We start from the raw sequence: 23551 nt of genomic DNA on the forward strand, positions 1-23551 counted from the left end.
TTTTCCTGCACAAGGGATATGATGTCAGCATGGAAAAGATCAACATTAATCATTTTGGTGTTTCGTGATCAGTTACAAGGCGTTTTTTCTCGTGTAAGTCTCTTAAAAGGGATGTTGTAAATGACTGCCATGTGGTCAGCAAGGGCAAAGTCTATGATCTGAAATTTAGGGGATGAGTCTGATGTTCTCCCGAACCACAAGCCAATCAAGTGTGCCGGTGGGTTGATTCACTTAACAGTTGTTTTAATCTGTGGTCATGGAGCCGAGTACGTAAAAGTAATATGTCAGAATTGCTGGTCTGTTCGTAATGAAAGTTAAAATCACAATTAAAACTAAGTCCCCTGCATCTAAGGTCTATTTATCTAAGAGACTGGACAATTCGGTGATAAAATACTGAATATTACATTTATTATGTCGACTTGGTGGATGTCTATATACACATATGGCATGGCACACATAATCAGTGCTTTCGAACGTAAATGCTACGCCCTCAAATGATGTGTCGAGGGTTTTGTATATGGCTCCTCATTATATCTGCTATACCACCCCCTTTTCTAACCGTGTTGTCTGGGTTACGATTTCCGTTTGTATCCCTGCGGTGTTAGCTGTGCTATGAATGATTCGCCCCTTCTGTACAACCACGTGTCAGATAAAATAACATCAAAAGCATTGTCAACAATTATGTCGTGGACAGGCGTCTTCTGTCGACATGACTGAACATTGACACACATCAGTTTCAGATGCGACGGGTGGAAAACTGTCTCAGTCGCTTGTACATTCCTCTCGGGGTGGATATAAATCAGCCGGGTTAGAAAAGTTTACTCTCACCTTTTGCCTCTTGTGTGATTGAGTTAGGAACTGTTTGCACTGCTTTGAATGACGTGTATTACTTTCCTTTTCCGTGTCCCTCTCCGACGAGATCGTTTTGTTGTTGTTTTTTTACGGAGGAGGTTGTAACAATGTTTAAGTCCTTAAGACATCATATCACGTCTTGACATAACACGGTGTGTGTGCATTGATCCAAATCAAGCAACTGTATCTAGAATACTTGTACTGATGGTGATGCGCGTGCAGTGTTCATGTTTACTTCTGAACACTGCTTGTTGGCCGTAATGTTCAGTTGTTGCTGGGGCTTGGTTATGACATTGCTGGCCAAGAGGCAAGTGCTGGCATGAAGTGCCATCGTATGCACAATAACAGAAAATAGATATGAAGCAAAAAGGCGAAGAAAAAAAAAAGAAACCTGCTTTTTCGCACGTTCTGCACCAGTCTCTCGATCAGTCACCTTTGTTGCTCGCACTTTTGGAAAGCCAGTCAACTTCGAGAGCAAAGATCATGTGCCGCGCCTCTAGGAGTCATGTAAGCATGGAACTCTCCAGCGGTCAACTGCGTCTCTCTCTTCTTTCTGTGGAAAACATTCACAGAGAGAGTAAAAGTCCGTGCTGGCCATCCCACATCCCTTCCCTCACATTGAGACCCGATACTCATGTCCCGAACATGTGCCCCAAGCATCCTGACACAAACGTAACACAGGTGATCGCTGGGCTGTTGGCTGGTCCGTTGTTGGGGCCAGTAGTGTTTTTGCTGTTTGTTAAGCAATGAGATGCACGTCCAAATGAGAACAGTGGTTACTGTACTGAAGCTTTCAGCCAGTTCAGTGGGTCAATCCGCATGCCCGATTTGATAAAACACAGGATCAGCCCGTGTAGCGCCCGTGAAAAGGCTATGATTAGCCCGATGTTCCCTCTTATCTTCCCGGTCCCGAAATGGATCATTCAAGATTGTGTGTGTGTGTGAGCACAAACAAGGGTCAGCCCCATGTGCCCACAGGCTTGTGTGCCGTGAACATACCACGTGGGCACATCGGGCGGGGATAAATGCGTGAAGTGAAAATGAAATGGGAGTGAAATATCTATATTTACATAGCTTACTCTTGTCTCTTTTTTTCTGTCACACACACACAGGCTTATGCACACACACACACACACACACACATTCAAGACGCGTGTCGATATGGCGCCAAGCAGGCTGCTGAAGTGACCTGAGCGCCACAGGCGCCATGGACTGAACCAATAGCTGCGCTGCCGACGCCAAGCAGCCGCTGACAGAAAATGCGTGTGTGCAAGCATGCTTGTGTGTAAATTCTGCTGAAGCATATAGGTGAAGTCAACAAAGAACTGTCCACTACGTAAAATGCCCGTTTCTGACTTCTCATATCTACCTACCTGCCAGGTGGAGTTTTCGATTTTCTTGTTAAGCTACTTTTCAAGTTTTCTTTCGACAAAGGGATCTATCCTGAAAGTTGGTCAGAATCTATTATCCTTCCATTGTATATGACAGGTGACGCAAATAACCCAATTGGCAATTCATTGTGTAATGTATGCAGTAAGTTATACAGTGCTGTGATTAACATGAGACTGCAGGGTAGGTGATAACATAACGGGTAAATTCCAAGCAGGGTTCAAGAAAATATATCACATTAATGCCATTTGTACAAAAAGTTTGGTCTAAATCGGGAATTATATATAGCAATTATTGACTTCGAGAAAGTGTTTGATTCCGTCAACAGAACGTTGCTGTCTCCTATTCTGCTTTAAAATGGTATCCGAGGAAAGTGTCCAAGTATGTATGAGCGTGTTTAGGCAAGGGCAAGATCTGGCGCTCCTCTGACAGGATATATTAAATGCACTTCTGGTATAAAGCAAGGTGATGTTTGTAGTAACGTTTTCTTTTCTATATTCATAAAGGTGCTGGCACTTGGAAGTTTTAAGTTGTGGAAGGCATGGTGCAAAGTTTAAAGATTATTTTCTTGAAATCTTTATTCTTTTGTTAGCTGATGAAATTGTTTTAATATCGGAAATGTTAATTGGCTTCCAGACTCAACTGAACAGTTTACAAAGAGCTTTTTTCTCTACAATTAAAAGGTAAATATGACCAAAAAATAAAAATAAAAGGACGATACCTTGCATCAAGAGAAAGACTTTACTTAGGTATATATTTCTGGACACAAAGAGTTTTGCCTTCGCTGGCAAAGATCTCACAAGTGGAGTTAAAAATGCTGAATTGTGTAAAATGAAGAAATAATCATTGTTAGAGTAAAACAATTCTGGAACTTTGTTTAGCTGTTTGATTCACAGATCCAATCCATGGTATAACACTGAGCTGAAATATCGGATCTCGATTTTGCTGCTGAATATTGTGAAAAAATCCACCTGTATGCTTTGAAGAAATTGCTCGGACTGTCATTGCAAACACCTAATGGCTTAGTGTATGGTGAAACAGCCAGATATCCAATATTTTTTTCTTCCACGGTTAAATGTCTTCAATATTGGCTGAAAATAACCCGACAGATCACAGATTACCCCATAAAGTGTACAGAATGTTAATGGATTTAGATAATAGAGGCAAGAGAAACTGGGTGTCCAATGTGAGAATGAAACTCTGTGAGTTTGGTTATGCTTGGCAAACCAATGTGCCTAGTTTGCAATGTTAAGTATTTGTAAGAAGCATGTATCATCCACCTAGTTAACTGAGGTTGACCATCTGTTTCTGAGCTCAAGTGGGTCAAGTGAGTGTAAACATGCATGTATCTAAACATGTGTGTGTGCCGGTAATCTATCAACTTCTTTTCATTACACATTTTAGGCCAGTAAAAAAAATATGGATGAAACTGTACATTGTGTGTGCGCGCGCGCGCGCAAGAACATGCTTGCAGCTGCATTTGACAAGTAAAAATAACTGCTGTCAAGTACAGAGCATGGTTTGGTCTATTCAGGAATATCTCTCAACTGACATGATATCTGAACTGAAACGTTTCTCTCCACCTCAACAACTGTTAAGTGTTCCTATCACATCTGGTTTGCTTGTTGCATCTTTTCCGAGCATACAAAACGAATGCCCAACATGTCCTCAGAAAGATTATCTAAGCACATTACTCCTCTTTTGCAATCTCGCCACTGGCTCCTTGTCTTGCACAGTATTATATAAATGTTTAACAACCTGCTCCTGTGACTGCCCTCACCTCTACACCCTATCTCCCAACTGTGAGATCAGCTTCATGTCTACTGTTTCTACTTTCCTTGATTCAAACACTCCAGTTGGATGCAACTCCTCTTTCTAACCTTACACTTGAATTTGGAACATGCTCCCTCCCTGTGTCAAACGTAAGCACTTAGCTCTTTGTAGTATGGCCTAAAAATCCCCCATTAACAAAATAGCTTTCCAATCTCTCTATTCAGTTTATATCCAGCTTTCTGTTTGCATGAATTTGTAAATCATCTTTGATTTCTCTGAATCAGTTATGCATGCATGTGAATGACTGTTGTCTTGATTTGTCTCTGCAAAAGATCCAATATCATATAAATCTTTATATATATATATATATATACAAAAAAAAGGGGAGTGCAGCACAGTAGAGGGGGGGTAACTCGGAGATTCCAAATGCACTTGTGCATACACAATTGTTATGTGCATGCGCTCGATTGCTTGCATGTGTGCACATGTAGGTGCAGTTGTGCATGCGCACGAGTAAATGCGTGCACTCTTATCTATGCGTGACCATGTGTAACCATGAACTTGTTTGCATGCATGACTGAATTTGCATTCATAAGTGAATACCTGCATGGCATATTTGTCACAGCTTTCCTGGTAGGAAATTTCATGATCAAAAGTTTGAAGGCTTCTTGTCCACAAGACAAAAAAGCTGATATGCAATAAGCAGGCAAGATGGCAGACAAAGAACAAGAATAAAGACATTTTATTATTTTGTATTGTTATTCATTCATTTCTGTGGAAACTCACCTGTTCCAAGCTGTGTACCTCAAACAAAATATTTTAAATGAAGCTTTGGATCAAAATTTTGCTGCATATCCCCTCACAAACACAAAACGACACAGACACTGTTTAAATCTGAATCCAGCTTTCTTTAATTTTCATTACAGAGAAAATCATTGACTTTAGCACTTGCAAAGCAGTTCACTGTCAAGCAGTTTCCCTGTGGCTACAGCAATCATCTCGCCCCAGCTCACTGCTGTTCGTGACGGATGCTGCTGTCTGTTCACCAGTATACATCAGGTGTTCCCAGACCAGACTGCAGGGTTAGCACCTGTACCTGAAGATTTGAAAAATAATTAAATTACTAAAAAAAAAATAAAAATAAAAAACCAACCACACTGCTAAGAAAATGATGCGTTTAAGTTTCCATATCTTTGTCGAATTCTGTGCAATGCATGTCAGTAATATCACGTCCTCTCTCAATGAAGTCATGTTTGGACAAATGTCCTTTTTCTTTTTATCGTTCAAAAAGTTTCATTTCGGACAATTCAAAACCTGTCATGTGTTGATAAGCCAGGAACATACTAACAGGGCATTTCATCATTTAAAAAAAAAATCTGTATCTTTCTTTTTTCTTTTTTTAATTTACTGTGCACAAAAACTGGAAAGAATAAGTGAATGAAGAAACGAATCATATGAAACTGTTCACATCAAAGATGTGCAAAACTGAAAGAACCAAGAGACTGGACATTTCGCTCTCAATTTCAGGAACATTAAAAAAAATAAAATAAATAAATAAAAATATATATATATATATATATAAAACGAAAACAATGCAAAAAACATACAAACACACCTAAAACAAACACACCTAAAACACTTCTCTACCATACAACCAGACCAAAAACAAAACCAAAAAAGTGAAAAACACTTACCTGCCACTTCCTGAAACTGTATGTATCCAAAAAAGCCAGCCTACACAGGGAGCTTGTTTTGAACCCTGCATGGAGACAGCAGAACATTGTCAGCACAACAAACAATGCAAATGTCATTCCCTCCATGAACCAGACTTAGTTCACTTGTTTAAACTACCTCACAGCCATGGTTTACTTTTCAAAACAATCCAGTGTAGGGTATGGCTGTATGGGGGTTGTGGGGGGACAAAAAAGGGGATAACCCAAGAAAAAGGGTGAGTGATATGCACAAATACCATGCATTTATAGGGTCAAATTTTAAACAGTCTTCTTACGGTCGTTTTGATTCGTCAGCAGTGTTAAGCCAGGTTCATGGAGGGGATGGGCATGTTAACAATTAGAATGATACCGAAACAAAGACAAAACAACTTTTTCTTGCCACTTAAAACAAACCAACCCCATAAACTATTCTTTGAACAAACAAAAAAATCACTATTTCAAGAGAATAAAGTAATGCAAATCTATTTCCTAATAAAGTGTTTCAAAACAATACAATCAATAAAAGCTACACTGCCACTATCACTGACTTCCACCCACACTAGAAGCTAGCTGAATTTCACAACCAAGTAACAAGTGGTCAAAGACAGTAAAGTCGAAATACTTCACACCATAGCCAACCTATTTTAGGAATGTTACTGTTTTGCAAATGTATGATACTCAATACTTCAAGAAAGTGACTGAAACTGTCGCATCATGCTGTAGAATATCACTTTAACAAAGCTAACAAAACCTCAGAAAATTGCTGTATATCATCCTCATGACTGTGCTATTGCCATTTACATACCTCCTTACTCTTTATCCACTCTTTGACTATTGTTATAGGATACCCCCTGACTGAAATATACACGACACTTAAACCAATCTAACTATAGTTAAACAAAAGTGTCATACCATACCTGCCTTCTGTCTTAACTGGCTGTTCTAGTGAGGTGGCTCTCGTAACCTGACTACTGCTGCCTGTCCCGTTCATCCCCAGTTACAGCATTTATTTGGCGATGTCAATCTCCTCCACTGATGCTAGCTAGCAGCTTTTACAGTACACAATAGCTAGCTAGACAACGCTGTCTGCACTTGTGGATTCCTGCACTTAGGTCTCTAGCATGTCTCACAGGCAGACATACAGATGTCATTTTATTAAGCAGAATCAAATAAGGCAAACTGAGCATGAATGTCCCATGTGCATGATTTTTAAGACATGTTTTCCTTCCCTGAAAGCCCTTCCCTTCTGTATGCACTGTCTGCAAATTAAGCCTGGAATCTTTCATGCGTGTGTGAATTTGAATATCATGTTATCTTTGTTGTTGGTTTCTTATAATGCATGTATCTTCTCTGCGCCTGCATGTGTTTGACATTTTCACATTACTTGCTAATAACTGTTGTTTGTGTAATATTTTTAATGAAAAACTATATTTTGTGCTGACAATATAAAGCAACAGTAATATCTTAAACTGAAAAAAAAATCACCATATACCAAACTGTCTCCTTTTCACTGAAACTGAAGTGAGACTGGCAACTAAAGGTAACAGATAACACTGACAAAAAGGGGTAGGGCTAGTACTGAACAGAAACAGAACTTGACAACATCCATCATCCTCACATCACCAACCATCCTATCCCCCAATTGTCCCATTCACACCATCACAGAACATCAAAATACAGAGTACCTAAAATGGTCTTTGAACTGTGTTCAATACTCTAACCATAAGAAAAGGAATTGACATTCGCCGGAACAAAAGCAATACTTTCTCAATGTTCTGCGGATTCCCATTATCCAATAATTTTCAGGTTGGGAGAAAATAAGCCCCCCACCAAACTATTTTAAATGAAGATGCTCCTCATCTGACTGTCAACTGCCTGTGAAATTTTCAATGCACCAAGACCATTTCAGTACACACAAGCATATCATTACATGAACAAAGGTCAACACCACTGGACTGTACATACCATTTTTAAACACTAACACTGAAGTCATAACAAAACTACCAAAATGATTTCCACAACATTTTTTATTCATTCACTGATTGCCACTTGTCATATTTTACAACACTGGTAAGGTATCTGCACATTATCATCTATACAACAAACACTACCCACTAAAAACAGGAAACCACAATCTGCTGAGAACAGGAACAGAATTCACTTGGCTTCGCCAGATTTGTGTGCAGATAACTATCGTTAAAAAAATAAATAAATAAAATTTTAAAAAAGAAAGAAAAAAAAGCCACAAGTTTTAACTGTTCACACAAAACTTAGGTGTTTACAGATTAGCTGCCTGCCTGCAGATTCTGCAGTAATGGATGATCTGACAGTGAAACAAAATGCAGAGACAAGCTAGGTCAGTGGTCAGTAACAAATGTGGTGAAGTGACAGATTACAGATCCAAACATGAGGTGAATTATCCAGCACAATGTCCAACAATGAACAGATCCACACAAAAAGACAGCTCCATTATCTACACAGCTTTTTATGTAGTAGTATGGCCCGTAAGATGTCACACAGCTGGCTGAAGCCTGTTCAACACACAAGTCCTGTCTTTGCTATGCTCTCCTCTGTGTTGTCAATACACTACGAGGTTGTTACAGCTTATGCAATGTCTCTTAGTGCCTCTGTCTCCACCATCTACATCCGTGTGTACTGTGCACTAGTCCTGGGGTCAGAAAGTAACTGGCTCCTTCAGCTTCTTAGGGAAGACCTGCCTGCCTGCCTGTATCTAGGGAGCTGCCACTGCTCTGATTCCTCTGACCCCCTGCCTGTTGCATCTCTATCGTATTCTCTGTTCCTGTTCTAAATAATACAACCAAGAACAACTTCATCATTAGTCCAATCAAAACAAGTCAGTAACTCAACAACAACAAAAAGAAAAATCAATTTACTAAAACCAGTTCTTTGAAATTTGAAATTCATTTCCTCTTAAAAATTACACATTAACGCTATACATTACTTGACATCACCTTTCTTTCCCATATTTTATGTTATGTACACTTCCCACTTCCCCTCTGCACTACCAAACACAATATCATTAAAAATAAATAAATAAACTGAACACCTTATTTCAGCTTTGTTTCTGATGATTCAGCCATGAATTAAGGGAGAAAATTCAAGTGAATAAATCTATTTGCTCTAGTAACAGTAATATTGAGCAAAGCAAAGTTGAAAATTTAACTGATCCTTTAGCTTATTCAAACTGCTGTTCCCCCAATCACACCTAAAAAATCCTTGGACCAATGAAACAAACTTAAAATGGTTTCAATGCTATTCCTATTACAAGTATCTTACTCAGAAGAACAGCACTAGTACTTACCTCAGCAGATGAACCTCAAAGACTGATGTCAAGGACGCCTCAACGCCGGTTGTAGCCACCACCATAGCCACCGCCACCACCACCGTAGCCGCCACCTCCATAGCCACCACCACCACCTCCACCACTGCCGTAGCCACCTGAAATTCAACCTTGAAAATTTAAGCTCACTCATTCAACACCAGATTCAATTTACACCCAATAAGTGGGATCCTGCCTCAGTTTCCATACGATCAGATCCAAGACTAACCCATTATTCTTAATTAGGGAACAAGTGTACAGAACACAGGTGGCACCACCACACCAAGATTGTATAAATATTTAAGCACAAGTACATAGTCTAACAAAATTGCAATGATTGATCAAAGCTGAAAAGTAGATCCAACAGATCTTCAAACATGACTGAAATCCCAATGCTAAGGTGGCACCCGATTCAGTCAATGCCTGATAAGTACTTAACTTATGCTGATCCTCCTTTAGCCCATGAGCAGTTAAGTAGTATCAGTCATTTACCATCCTGCCAAAATTTTGCAGAAGTTTATCATGAACACAGCAGTGAAATATGGTGACTGCACAATGTTTATTCTCCATATACATGTCCACAGTATAAATCAGTCCCATCAATGACAGTGCATACTCACCTCCATAGGGCCCAGAGCCTCTCTGGGAGAATCCAGGACCACCCCTCATAGCTCCTCCTCCATAGTTGTTCTGGTAGTTCTGGCCAAAGCCTCCGCCGCCACTGTTCCACCCTCCTGAAACAAGTCCTCAACTGTTCAACTCATACAAAAACAGACACGCACACAATATTGCGTTTTATTTTAAATTCAGCGATCTAACAGATGTGACCAAACAAAATTTCATGCTTTTCCCATACCAGACTAACAATTCCCAAATAACATATAAGGCCAAACTGAATGAAAATAAAAGTACTGGTCAAGGGCTTGATTAAAATTCCAAGACCTCTGGAGCCTAAAGGTCAAAGCATCCCCCTCCACACACCTCCAAAAACATTTTCAACCCTGGAAATTGATTTCCATGGCCGGATGAACCAAAAAAAAAAAAAAAAAAAAAAAAAAAAAAAAAAAAGGGTCAGTGTCACCCTGTTCTGTCTCAGACTGCCTGCTGGCATGTGTGGGTCTGTGAGGTGACAGTCAGTGTCAGTGGGTTCTGCCAGTGACGGCGCTGACACCTTGTGACTTCCCCTCTCTCCACAGCATTCGTCATCATTGACGCATGAATCTGTGTACATGACTGAGGAATGTCTATATAATCACTGCAATGTAATCCCTTCACTGTTCACACTTTTTGAAATCTCACCACACTGGGTCTCCCACTCAAATCCCGAGAATTAATAGCAACTGAATACTGCCATGAACATGAACACCACATCATGTTTTTCTTGCTATGGGGTATGGACTGTTTCAGTATACATATTCAGCAATTCAGTCAATGAATACTGGTGAGGTTTTGGTTGTTTTGTTACTTTTTGGTGTCAATCCAACTCACTTGTATGGGAAACTTGTTCAACAATAAATACGTTCATGTTCCGCACACACTGATCTAACAGTCCCTTTACTATCTAACTTCACACACGAAAATATATTTTACAGCAATCGCTGAACAGGTCTTAGCGATGGAGATACATGTGTCCAGAACACTTTAAAGTCAAGAAAAGAAAGTCTCAGACTGCCTACTGGCATGTGTGGGTCTGTGAGGTGACAGTCAGTGTCAGTGGGTTCTGCCAGTGACGGCGCTGACACCTTGTGACTTCCCCTCTCTCCACAGCATTCGTCATCACTGACGCATGAATCTGTGTACATGACTAAGGAATGTCTATATAATCACTGCAATGTAATCCCTTCACTGTTCACACTTTTTGAAATCTCACCACACTGGGTCTCTCCTCACCTGCCGATTTTGAAACAAGCTGTGACATCGAGCTGTCTAAAAACAAATCCCCACTCAAATCCTGAGTAAAGATAAAATGAAACTACATCACCAGTGCTTGATGTCACCAGTGCTTGATGATGAATTAATAGCAACTGAATACTGCCATGAACCTGAACACCACACCATGTTTGTCTTGCTATGGGGTAGGAACTGTTTCAGTATACATATTCAGCAATTCAGTCAATGAATACTGGTGAGGTTTTGGTTGTTTTGTTACTTTTTGGTGTCAATCCAACTCACTTGTATGGGAAACTTGTTCAACAATAAATATGTTCATGTTCCGCACACACTGATCTAACAGCCCCTTTACTATCTAACTTCACACACGAAAATATATTTCATAGCAATCGCTGAACAGGTCTTAGCAATGGAGATACATGTGTCCAGAACACTTTAAAGTCAAGAAAAGAAAGTCTCAGACTGCCTACTGGCATGTGTGGGTCTGTGAGGTGACAGTCAGTGTCAGTGGGTTCTGCCAGTGACGGCGCTGACACCTTGTGACTTCCCCTCTCTCCACAGCATTCGTCATCACTGACACTACCATCTTGTAACTGTAGTTCACTTCAAGAATCTATCCTATTAACAGCTTGTCATATACCACCTTCAGTTTTGGTTTCTTTTACAGAATAGACAAATTATACACAAGAAAACATTTTTATGTGCGCTTTGGAAATCTGTAATTTGGAATTGTGTATTCCAATCCTAAGCGAGACCTGAAGATCCCACCACCACATTCCACACACTATTTACTGATCAACTGTAACTCTTCCAAATATGTGAAATGTTACAGCTGTTCTGGTTGGTTATTTTGTTTCTGATCTGTCCAAATTTGGGTGATACATTTTCTTCACACTATCCAAACAACTGTCAATTTGAAAGCTTTGATCACTAAAAAAATTTTTAAAAAAAAATCTTTTAAACTAAAAGTGAGTTTTTCTGTGTTATATGTTTCTGAAAAATAGTCTCTCATACATCAAAAAAATATCTGTTGAAATTCCACAGAAACTGTAGCTATGTAACTTAAAGACCTTTAAAAAAAAAAAAAAAAAAAAAAAAAAAAAAACTATTTGCAAAAAGCAACCAAAAATACAATTACACCAAATGCAGTTTAACACAGTAATATCTCTAATGTACGCCATGAAACTATATTTCACAGTGACAGCTTCGACAGGTCTTTGCAGTGGGATCCATACATGTCCACTCACAAGGTAGTGAAGAACATAGAAGTCTCAGACTGCCTACTGGCATGTGTGGGTCAATGAGGTGATAGTCAGTGTCAGTGGGTTCTGCCAGTGACGGCGCTGACACCTTGTGACTTCCCCTCTCTCCATGACGTTTGTCATCATTGACACTTGCAGCCCTGGATCCAACTTCAATATATTGTGTTTAACCTCTACACTTTCTATAATATTCTGACAAATGTCACACTATATAAACCACCACCACCACAAGGTGATGTGAAAGCTGCTCCAGTCTTAGTGATTGATCATTTACTTATCAGAAGTTTTGTTCCATGCTTCTGAAAAAAACTGTCCTGTGTAAACAGCTGATCTGTTCTCTTTTTAAAACTACCGTAAAGTTTGGTCTATTGAGCGCACTGGTATATAAGCCGCACCCACTAAATTTTGGAAAAAAAAATTAACTTCATACATATATAATCGTAATCTGACTAGGTGCTGCCTTGAGTATATCTCAGCCCATTTCCCCATGCCATTTACAAAGAAAATATCAAAGTGAAGAAATGATCTTTTATTCAAAACACAGCTACTTCAAATTAAACAGCTTGCAAGCCAAAATTTCACACACTATGTGATTAGGTTTTATGCAATGTTAGCCACAAGATAAAATTTTAAAATACATTTCACAGCAATGGCTACAACAGGTCTTAGCAGGGGCTTTAAAGTCGAGAACAGAAAAGTCTCAGACTGCCAACTGGCATGTGTGGGTCTGTGAGGTGACAGTCAGTGTCAGTGGGTTCTGCCAGTGACGGCGCTGACACCTTGCGACTTCCCCTCTCTCCACAGCATTTATCATCATTGACACATGAATTTGTGTATATGACTTGATGAACCTGCTATATCCAACCAATTCTATCATGCAATCCCTTCATTTTTTATTTAAATGTCAATCATATTGTGGCTCTCTCAACTTACAATTTTTTTTATGCACACTAATGAATCCTGAAATCTGGCTTTCTTACTCCAGAGTAAAGCAAAATTCTTACACTGTAGCAGTGCACAATAATAAATGAATCAGAAGCACCTGACAACTGCCCTGAAACTGAAGACCCTACCATTTCCATGACCCTACTATGTAGGATACAGATGACAGACAATTTGCTTCGCAACTGTTTCTACAACTGTGCTCTCAATCAATACTTAATTGGCCGTATCCAGTAGACTTTTCAGACACTTGTCAGTCTACATGCAGTGGACTTGTACTAAAAAGATACAGATCCATGTTCAATAAACATCTATATTCTTAGATATGGGCACACATGTTGGGATTGTGTTGTCTGCTTCACACAAAAGTCCACAAAGGTGGAAAACTTATGCTCAACAAACAATAAAATATTAAATCAACAAACACATAAGATCAGAGATCAATGGTTGGCAGAGGGGTTAAGAGGGAGCTGTCAGGTTATGTCCTTGAATCTGCCCTTAGTCTGTGACTGTTTTTTACTTGACACCTTTGCAGACAAAATTTCTGCACATGACAGAAAGCCAACTTGATTGCAAATCAAATCAATTTGCTGGTACATGCGAGTCTGTGAGGTGACATTGTCAGTGGGTTCTGCCTGTGACAGCGTCAACACCTTGTGACTTAACCTCTCTTCAAAAACATTGTCTTCACAGACTCAACCCAAGACTGCAGTTTACTTTTACTAACATGTAACCCCTTCAAACGCCATCATCATGAACCATCAACACAAGACTGTATAGCATAATGGTCATATCCAAGATGAGATCCAGTGGTATATTCATAACAGAAAATTGATCCCCATTTCTCCTGAACATTATGTTGCAGCACTACTCACCACCTTGTCCTCCCCCGTAGCCACCACCACCACCCCCGCCATAGCCGCCACCTCCTGGCCCATAGCCGCCACCACCACCACCAGGCCCGTAGCCACCACCACCACCAGGCCCGTAGCCACCACCACCTCCAGGTCCATAGCCACCACCACCATAACCACCTCCAGGACCTCCACCATAGCCTGTCATCATCAACAACATTCAGGGATGAAATCAGCAGATAAAAAATCAGAACTATCTCCTAACTCAACTGACTTAAAAAACAACAAACAAACAAACAAAAAACACACCTGAAGTTAAAAAAAAAAAAAGTCATAAATATAGTAAACTACCACAGCTGAGAAATCAAACTTTAGTTGACAAGCAAGGTTTTGTTATAAATTATTGATTATCAATATATCACATTTTATATTCTTCCAGCAAAGCTTTTTTTGTTTTTTGTTGTTGAAAGGTCACAAAAGCAAAACCCTTTATTTCCCCCTAAATGTCTTTGTTCTATTTCTGGGCCCCCTGCCCCTTCATTTTGGAATGGATTTCAAATTGGAATGGATTTCAAAACACTATTTCCAACTCAACCCAACACTGACCTCCCTGGTTGAAGCCACCACCTCCACCTCTACCAAAGCCTCCAAAATCACCGTGACCTGCAACAATCATCATCTCTCTGTCTAAATTTAAATATTAGGCGTATTCCTTCAGTGCATCTGTTCAGCTTATACTTGAAACCCCTTTCTTTTGTATACTGAACTTCACACAAGTAATACTGTCAGAAAGACAACACACACAATTTGACTTCATACTAAGACTGTTACACAGCATTAGTCCATACATGAACAATTTATTGACTGCAAGAGACATCACACAGATCCTGCAGAATAAAATCACTCATGTAATAAGTCAGGATTTGCAAAAGCATTCGGACCATTCTGCATGGTTTGAATCTTTCCTTTCTCCATTTGTAATCTATGAAAGCAGTATTATGTGCAATTCCCACTTTTTCGATTCTTCCCCATTTCATAAGTTGGTGCTTTAAACTTTAATATGACTAAATCTTGCCGAACTAAGGAAAATACCCAACAACCTTTCCACAACAGAAAACTAGTCAACAAAATAAGGCTCACTGAGCCTTGTCACCCACCTCCTCTAACCGCCGGTCCACCCCCACGACCAGCTCCAGGTCCACCTCCCAGCTCCTCTTTAGACACTGCCTTCTTCACTTCCACATTGCGGCTGTTCAGCTTGTGTCGCTTGATCACTGCACACCCACATAAGAACCTTAACCCATACGTAACAAGCACACCCACCTAACACCTCAAATGGCAATACATCACACCGCCCGATATCATGACTGACAATCTACTTAATTGACCCCAAAACTTCCTGCTGTTCTATTTCTCTTGTCATAAATTTCTTTTATGACCCTCAAATCAAAATGTTCTGTGACTGGCAGGACTAGGAGACTAAAACACTGATTCAGTATCAAAATTATAACACTTCCTAAGACAACATGAACGATTAGGGGTGCAATTTCTTTTACAGTCTAGTGATTTTTAGATGTGGAGTGGCTGATAATTGAATGTCATTTAAATACCCTCGGAGCATACAAAATTCTTCTACTTAAAGCCAATCACAAGTTGAGCTGAGAACATGTAATACATCTAAAATCCACACATCTGTTAGATATCCCTTCCAGATATGGGGCAATCATGAGCTCGAACTTTTGTTTAGTGAACCTGCACTAAACATATACAATTCCATGAGAGAAAAATACTCACAGACACACTTATCCACAGGATCGTAGTCATTGAATGTAACAAAGCAGAAGCCTCGTGTTTTGCCTGTGGACTTGTCTGTGATCATGCTGACTTCTGTGATGTCGCCAAACACAGAGAACACTTCTCGCACCATCTCCTCTGTGGTGTCGTCTTTCATGCCCCCCACAAACATTTTTTTCACAGTCTGCTGAGATCCAGTTTCCTGTAAAGTTTCATTTCAATACTGTAAAAACAGTGAGGAGAAATGGGAATATAAAAGAAAGAAAATGAACAAAAGAACACAAAGATGATATGCTGCCTGTTTAATAGACTTAACAGGAAGAATTGTCTTTAGATCAAGGAACAGAAAATTCTCAACCCAAAACAAATGTTAAGCTGTTCAGATCACTCACGCAACCCAGCCCAAACCCCCCAGTCCCCTCAGTTGTATCATATGCATCAATGAAGGTGCACATTGGAGGACTGAGAGTTTCCGTTATCTAAACATGAACTTGTCAGTAAAGATGTCAAGTGAGTTCAGCTTCCATATTGCTACAGTGTTTTTGTGCAAATTCTCTCATTTCACTGTGTTTCTTGGGGACTCCTGAAATTCTGGTACTGTGATAGTACGTCCTTTTCACTTTAATTTACCACTTAATGGATGCCCTGATCATGGTGTCCAAATGGAATGCTAAATATGGGAGGGAATGCAAGTGCAGAGCAGGCAAGGAAAAAGGGGTTGTGAAATAGCATACTGACAATCCAAAACTGTCAACCACTTTTCACTGAACATCATTCATCAACCTCAATTCAGGTTCACTGAAAGATACGTCACACACAACACACAAATATATACCCACCTCTCTAGGCATTGCACGCTTAGTCTCCACCTCTCGATTGTCAATTTTATGAGGTCGGTTGGCCTGTGCTTGGTCAATACCATCAGCCTCCTTGTAAGTGATGAACCCAAACCCACGGGATCTTTTTGAGCTGGGATCCCGCATTACAATACAGTCCACAATGTCCCCCCACGTTTCAAAATGTGCTCTCAGGCTCTTTTCATCTGTGTCATAGCTAAGACCACCAATGAAGAGCTTGCGGAACTGATCTGAATTGGGGTCTGTTGGAGCGTTGCCATCACGGCCTCCACCTCTTCCACCACCACCGCGTCCGTAAAACTGAAAATGAATAAAAACAAAAGTAAAAAAGAAAAGCTGTTAAATAAACATTTATAAGGACAAGCCGCAGTCACATACATCTAAAGAACTGAGACTGTCACAAGATAGCACCTATTACTGAAAGAGAAAACTTGAGAGAAAATGAGCAGTTTTGTAAGCCAATGATTTCTAGACTACCGCAAAGGCTGAATATTTCAGATTCATATGAAAGATTCAAATCTAATATTCATGACTAGCACTATCAAATAAAAGCATCTTTGAAAATGATGAGGTACATTTTGTTGTCTAAAGGTTAAACAGTTTATAATGATTTGTACAACTACACAATGTCAAACATATCAATTCAACATCATCTGTTTTAAATGTCAAAAAGTTTGTGACTTTTTATAGGCGACATACAGGCATAATCCACAAATTACTTGCAATTACCGATTCAATGAATCACCATGTCCAAAGCTGTCAAAGCTGGATCCTTGTTCATGACCACTATCTGACTGAATTTAAATCGATACTATTATTAACACTGTTCTGTATATTATTGTTATATGTTATTGTTAATCTTTTCTCATTATTCATTTACTGTTATTTAACATTTCCAGTACACCAGGACATTGTTCTATAGCCCTTTGGGCAAGGTATCAATGGGGGGTGTGGGGTTGGTGAAATTAAGATTTCAAGCTGAAAATCAGCTTGTTCAACGAAGTTACTTCAAATTCAATGCAGATTTGATTGACAAACACTAATTGGGAAATTAATCTATGTGAAAGTCTTCCATTTATAATAGTTACTGCAGGAACACACAAAAAATTACCAATGTTTGTTAAAAAAAAAAAAAGAAAAAAAGAAAAAAAAGAAAAAAAAAGCTTAATTTTTTTTTTTTTTTAAAGATTTTTTACTCAGTAATGGACCTTTCATGTTTCATCATTTCTTAGGAATTACAAGACTTTCAACAATCAATATTCTTTGTATTTCTGTTGTGTAGACACAATCTTTTCTTCTTCGTTTGTGGGTTGCAACTCCCATGATCACTCATATACATGTAGATTTAGAAAAGTGCGCTTTTAATTTTTTATGTGTATGAACGTTTTACCCCGCCATGTGGTCAGCCCTACTTCGTTTTCGGGAGTGTGCATGCCGGGTATGTTCTCGTTTCCATAACCCACCGAACACTGACATGGATTACAGGATCTTTAACATGCGCGTTTGAAATTTTGCTTACGTATACACACGAAAATCGTAAATATCTCCACCCTTTACCCACCGAGATTCGAACCAGGGACCCTTAGATTGAAAGTCCGACGCTTTAACCACTCGACTATTTCGCCCGTCTTCCAGTATTTAAATATACTTCAATCTGTGGTTCGGACAGCAAGAAAAGAATCTAGCAAACAAAGCCTGCAAGTGTAACCATCATTTATATTCCGTACAATTTTCTTGAAGCATGATCAACCACTCTAAAGAGAAAGCCGACATCAAAGCTTAGTTTAATATTACGCCAAATATTTTACAGAACTGAACAATCACAGAATGCATTCTCCCCAAAGACATTCCTTCAGATAATTTTTTTTTAAATTATAAAAAAAAAAACGAAGAAAAAATCGAACGTTCGGCAAATCTCCAGCACACGTGCCTAGCTAGCCCCAGCAGTGTCCGTTAAAACGCCGGCATTAATCAACGGAGACTGACATTGCACAGTTGAAACAATCATTTTCAGGAAAATGAACTTCAGCTTAACAATCTGGTATCAACTGCATACTAAATCTGCAAAACAAAAAAAAAAAGCAAACCACATCACCGGCTTACCTGTGGCATTTTGCCTTGAAATTTTTCAAATAAAATTCTCCAAAATGTCTTTCCAAGTGCCTCCCAGTAATCTCCACGCTCATAGAATATGTAGTCACGTGGTTTCTTTCAAACTGAGGCTCATCTTCAGAAAAATCTAGAAAAATGACCACTTCCGTTTCCTTGTGCAAAGCAAAAATACACAAAAATAAATAAATCGAACAGCATTATCGAATATATTCTTAGAATATGAATGTATGCAACAACCATCTTAAAAAACAACAACAAAAAAACCATAACTAAACCCATTATTTGCGTGATCATGTAAAAATTGCACAAGGGAAACAAATCGTACAATTCGTTATTTGTACTAGTTGTCTCCCATGTGTCGTTTCTGTTCTCCTCAACGATTCCAGCCTTGGATGAAAAATAACTCACATTTTCTTTTCATGATACAAAATTATATTGAAAGAAAAAAAAGCATCAAAATCATATAGCTCAATGACATGCTTTTATGTTGTTTATAACTGGCATATAATTTTTTTTTCTAGTTCTGTCTGCAATCTTGGTTCTGTTTTACCTGGATTCATTCCTGTCTGTTGGTGCCGCCAACCAACTTGCTGTTGTCTTCATTTCATCCCGCCTAGATTATTGTAATATGACTCTCTTAGCTTGCCTTCCCAATGATAAACTCTACAAATGATCTCCAGAAAATACAGAATAGTGCAGCTCGACTCATCCCGTAGTTAAAAAGTCGAGGAGAGAGAGCGCTACTGCTGTCCTGCGGGCGCTTCATTGGTTACCTGTTCAAGCCAGAACTTAATATAAATTTCCCTGTCTATGCTCCCAGTGCCTGGATTGTGATACCACATCCTCATATCTTTCTGAGCTTGTTAACCCGCACTTGCCAAACAGAACATTGAGATCTCTTGATTCCTGACTTTTTTATGAGGAAAACGGAACCGCTAAATAGGCGTGCATATGCTGTTTTACATCCAGCCATCAGGGCAAAGAGAAAATGAAACAGTCAAATATACACATAACCATTTATATGCATACAAACGTTGAATCCTTGCATGGTTGACGAAAAAGCTCTTTCACACCGCCGCGCCCGCCGGGCAGTACATGCATACCGTGATGCCACTATATAGGCCCCTACATACATACAAATGCAAATCGATTTAGATAATCTGCATTTTTAATGAGTTTGGAGAGAGAGAGAGACAGACAGACACAGAGAGAGAGAGCAGGGGTGGGGGCTGGGGCTGGGTGGTTGGGGTGGCGGGGGCGACAGTGTTGACAAATTATTTCCGGCATCCAAGTTAAATATCACAGTGAGTGATTTTTTTTTTTTTTAAATAGTCTATTGAATTGAAATATGGTGTGGATTCGGCCTTTAAAAGGAGGTTGAAATGTTATTTCAAAGCAAACCACAAGAATACGTGAAGCTGGATCAGTTTTCAGTTGAAAGATCTGTTCTGTGGAGAGGCAGCGTAGTTATCATGACGAGCATGGAGAATCGGGAGATGCTGAATTGGCACCAGGCTCAGCGATCAAGTTAATTGTGGAGCCTGCACTGCCAGCGTCCGTGAACCAAATGACATTTAGAACTGTTTTGCTCCAATTGAGTTTCTATTTCAATCACACAGTGGAAAACTCGGCTGAACAACATCGCATCGTCTGAAAAAGATAGTGATGAAGATTTTAATAAAAATTATTTTTAAAACACTTCTACTGATGACGGTGTGACAAAGATAGCGACGAAGACTACTGCGTAGGGCCTAGCTAACTTTTAAAAACACTAAGTTCTAAATGTAGAGTTCGTATTGAGCGGTTTGAGGCCGAAACATGATTAAGGTCTTCTTCTTCTTCTGCGTTCGTGGGATGCAACTCCCACGTTCACTCGTATATACACGAGTGGGCTTTTACGTGTATGACCGTTTTTACCCCGCCATGTAGGCAGCCATACTCCGCTTTCGGGGGTATGATTAAGGTCAAACTGAGGTCCTACAATTACGGTCACCGTGGCAGTGAATTCATACCCACTGTGTCTATGGGTCGGCACTGGAAAGCGGGCCCCGCCAATTCTCTTTTTCCTCTCAACTTAATTGACGATGTTTTCAGGTCAGCCACGGTTCACTTTCCTTAGCCGAGGTCACTGAGGTATACCTACCCATTCAGTTCACGCTACTGTGGTGACGTGAGGAAAATCGGAGTAATACATACAGAATACAGAATGCTTTATTATCTCAACAAGAGAAATTCATTTGTGATGTAAAACACATAAACAATACACAGAATTCACAGTCGTTCAAAATGTATAAATAAAAGACATAAAATGTTTAGATGGCAACCCATGCGTACACAGTAGATTACAACAACACAACAGAAACCTTTAAAGGGTAACTTAAGAGTAAGTCATACACTTGAAATAGGCCGTTATCGGGGCTGAAAAAAAAAAAAGCAACAACAACAACAAAAGCGGAAATAATTTGCGCAACTTTTTCAAACATTAATTTCACATTCATGCACATAAACCTAGGACATGCCTCTGAAGTTGACCATTCTGTCAATCTTTCAGATTAAAGAAAACTATTCTGAATATATGTAATCATACATAAAATATATATACACAACTCCACTTTGCAAATACATATATGTGTGTGTGTGTGTATATCTCTCTCTCTCTCTCTCTCTCTCTCTCTCTCTATATATATATATATATATATATATATATATATATATGTGTGTGTGTGTGTGTGTGTGTGTGTGTGTGTGTGTGTGTGTGTCTGTCTGTCTGTCTGTCTGTGTCTGTGTGTCTGTGAGCGTGTGTATTGTGAGACCAAGTTCAACAGAACTAAAGATGGCCCAGAAAGACCATTTTCATGCAATTGAGACCGCAAGTTATCATAAAACTAGCCGACTCTTAACTTCGCAGTCAAAGTGGATATCTCGACGCACCTATTGCAAAGGTCTCAGGCAACTGATAATCATTTCAATTCATTACACACGACTGCTAAAGAACAACACGCTGGGCCTGCATGCATGAGAAAGTTAATGTTTTTGTTCATTATAAGCCCGCTTTTGTAGTTGCTGTTGTTGTTTCCTCGATGCCTGCCACTCAGCCAACCAAAAATAGAACCTGACTATAACACCTCTTCTTTTTTTCTTCTTTTTTAACCTGTGCTAACCTGCTTGCACCTGTGGTTGTGACTATGTTTGGGCAAAGTCACACACCGTTCGGCATGTGCGAACAGTCCAAATTCAGCCAGATCGATGTTGTTGTTGTATATTTATAGGCTGTTGTGTGTAATATGCAGTTTTGTAGTCGGGTTTGTAGGTATCCATAGAAGGGAGTGATTTACAAAGCCATTGTCAGTCTATAAATTAACAGACAAATATTTACTTGTATAGAGAGAATGCACAGATAAATAAACATTTACACATACATGCGAACACATACACTGACACACAAACGCGCGCTCTCACGGACGCAGGCACACATGGAGCACACACACACACACACACACACACACTTATTTTTTCTTTTAATGATTTGTGACTATCTGGACCTATTTTCCCGGCTTGCTTCGGTTAACAGTAAACAAGATGGATGAGAGTAAACGCAGCAAACAGCAGAAATTCAGTCAGAACCTTACAATAATAATAATAATAATAATAATAATAATAATAGTTTATTTCTACTGCACCTGTTATTAAAATACAATACATAATGCTGAAGGCACATTACACGAGTAAAATATAACATAAAAAAAGAAACACTCAAAATAAAAATCAAGAAACCTTGTATGGGCATGATGAATCTCCTGATACGCATTTACTTCTCAAATCATAGTTTTAAGAGATACTCCTGTACTGCTGACTAACGGTGTCACACACACACATGGTCTGTCCCGGCGCCGGAGGGTGTGTTTACACTGTTTATGGTTGGGGTATTATCGTTGTCTTGTTCACCTTGGGGGACTGAGTTATCGGCATTGACAGAACTGGGGCAGGTTAGCAATCATCGTCTTCGTAGACTATCTAGTGCGCGCGCACACACACACACACACACACACACAACCACACACACACGTACGCACACACACACACACACACACACACACGTACGCACACACACACACACACACACACACACACACACACACACACATATACACACACACACATGCACGCCTTTCAGCAGCTTTCTTTCAGCAGCTCAAGGAGGCGTCACTGCGTTCGGACAAATCCATATACGCTACACCACATCTGCCAAGCAGATGCCTGACCAGCAGCGTAACCCACAAATCCATATACGCTACACCACATCTGCCAAGCAGATGCCTGACCAGCAGCGTAACCCAACGCGCCCATTCAGGCCTTGAGAAAAAAAAAGGGGGGGGTGAATAAATAATCGATAAATACAAAAAAAAAAAAAAAACCAACAACAACAACAACAACAAAAAACCAAACAAAAACAACTACTACCACTACTAATAATATGTATAAGGCGCAACAAATTGATGAAGTCAACTATAGACCTTCTCCCATCTCCAGTGACTCTTCATGTCCGTAGCCTTATCTCGGCTCACTTCTCTCTTCATCCTCGTGTTCCTTGACTGATTGATACTCATAGATTTTCTTAAGCCTTTCTTTTACTACCTCCCTTCTCATTTCAATAGTATCCATTTCCAACTAACGAAGTCCCTGGAGACAGAACTATGGTCTGAAACGCTGGACACCTCTTATCAAAAGAGAGTCTTGTTTTTACAACCGATCGTGTGAGTGTGTTTTTGTTTGT

General features: G+C 39.6%; 1 protein-coding gene across 2 annotated transcripts; it reads right to left on the reverse strand.

Moving 5' to 3' along the window:
• Positions 1-4907: 4907 nt before the first annotated feature.
• On the reverse strand, positions 4908-18863 carry LOC143290406 (heterogeneous nuclear ribonucleoprotein 87F-like). 2 transcript variants are annotated; one of them, XM_076599819.1, is made up of 10 exons: positions 18769-18863; positions 16648-16965; positions 15809-16010; positions 15172-15288; positions 14621-14677; positions 14036-14215; positions 9687-9800; positions 9049-9185; positions 5709-5773; positions 4908-5110 (listed from the first exon to the last, which is right to left on the reverse strand). In XM_076599819.1, the coding sequence occupies exons 1-8, from the start codon at positions 18775-18777 to the stop codon at positions 9088-9090; spliced, it is 1095 nt and encodes a 364-aa protein (XP_076455934.1). In that variant the 5' UTR covers positions 18778-18863; the 3' UTR covers positions 4908-5110; positions 5709-5773; positions 9049-9087. The 2 variants fall into 2 exon arrangements, with proteins under 2 accessions (XP_076455934.1, XP_076455933.1); XM_076599818.1 differs by having other exon boundaries at positions 5709-8531.
• Between the last annotated feature and the right edge of the window lie 4688 nt (positions 18864-23551).

The sequence above is a fragment of the Babylonia areolata genome, chromosome 15 (assembly GCF_041734735.1).
Source record: "Babylonia areolata isolate BAREFJ2019XMU chromosome 15, ASM4173473v1, whole genome shotgun sequence".
NCBI classification, from domain to species: Eukaryota; Metazoa; Mollusca; class Gastropoda; order Neogastropoda; family Buccinidae; genus Babylonia; species Babylonia areolata.

What these genes read in the sequence shown, in the direction of transcription:
- LOC143290406 (XM_076599819.1), bottom strand. An exon ending in TCCTGTGGATAAGTGTGTCT is followed by an intron (nt 15,289 to 15,808) that starts GTGAGTATTTTT and finishes GTGGGTGTGCAG; the next exon opens with TGATCAAGCGACACAAGCTG. An exon ending in TGGACCGGCGGTTAGAGGAG is followed by an intron (nt 14,678 to 15,171) that starts GTGGGTGACAAG and finishes TGATTGTTGCAG; the next exon opens with GTCACGGTGATTTTGGAGGC.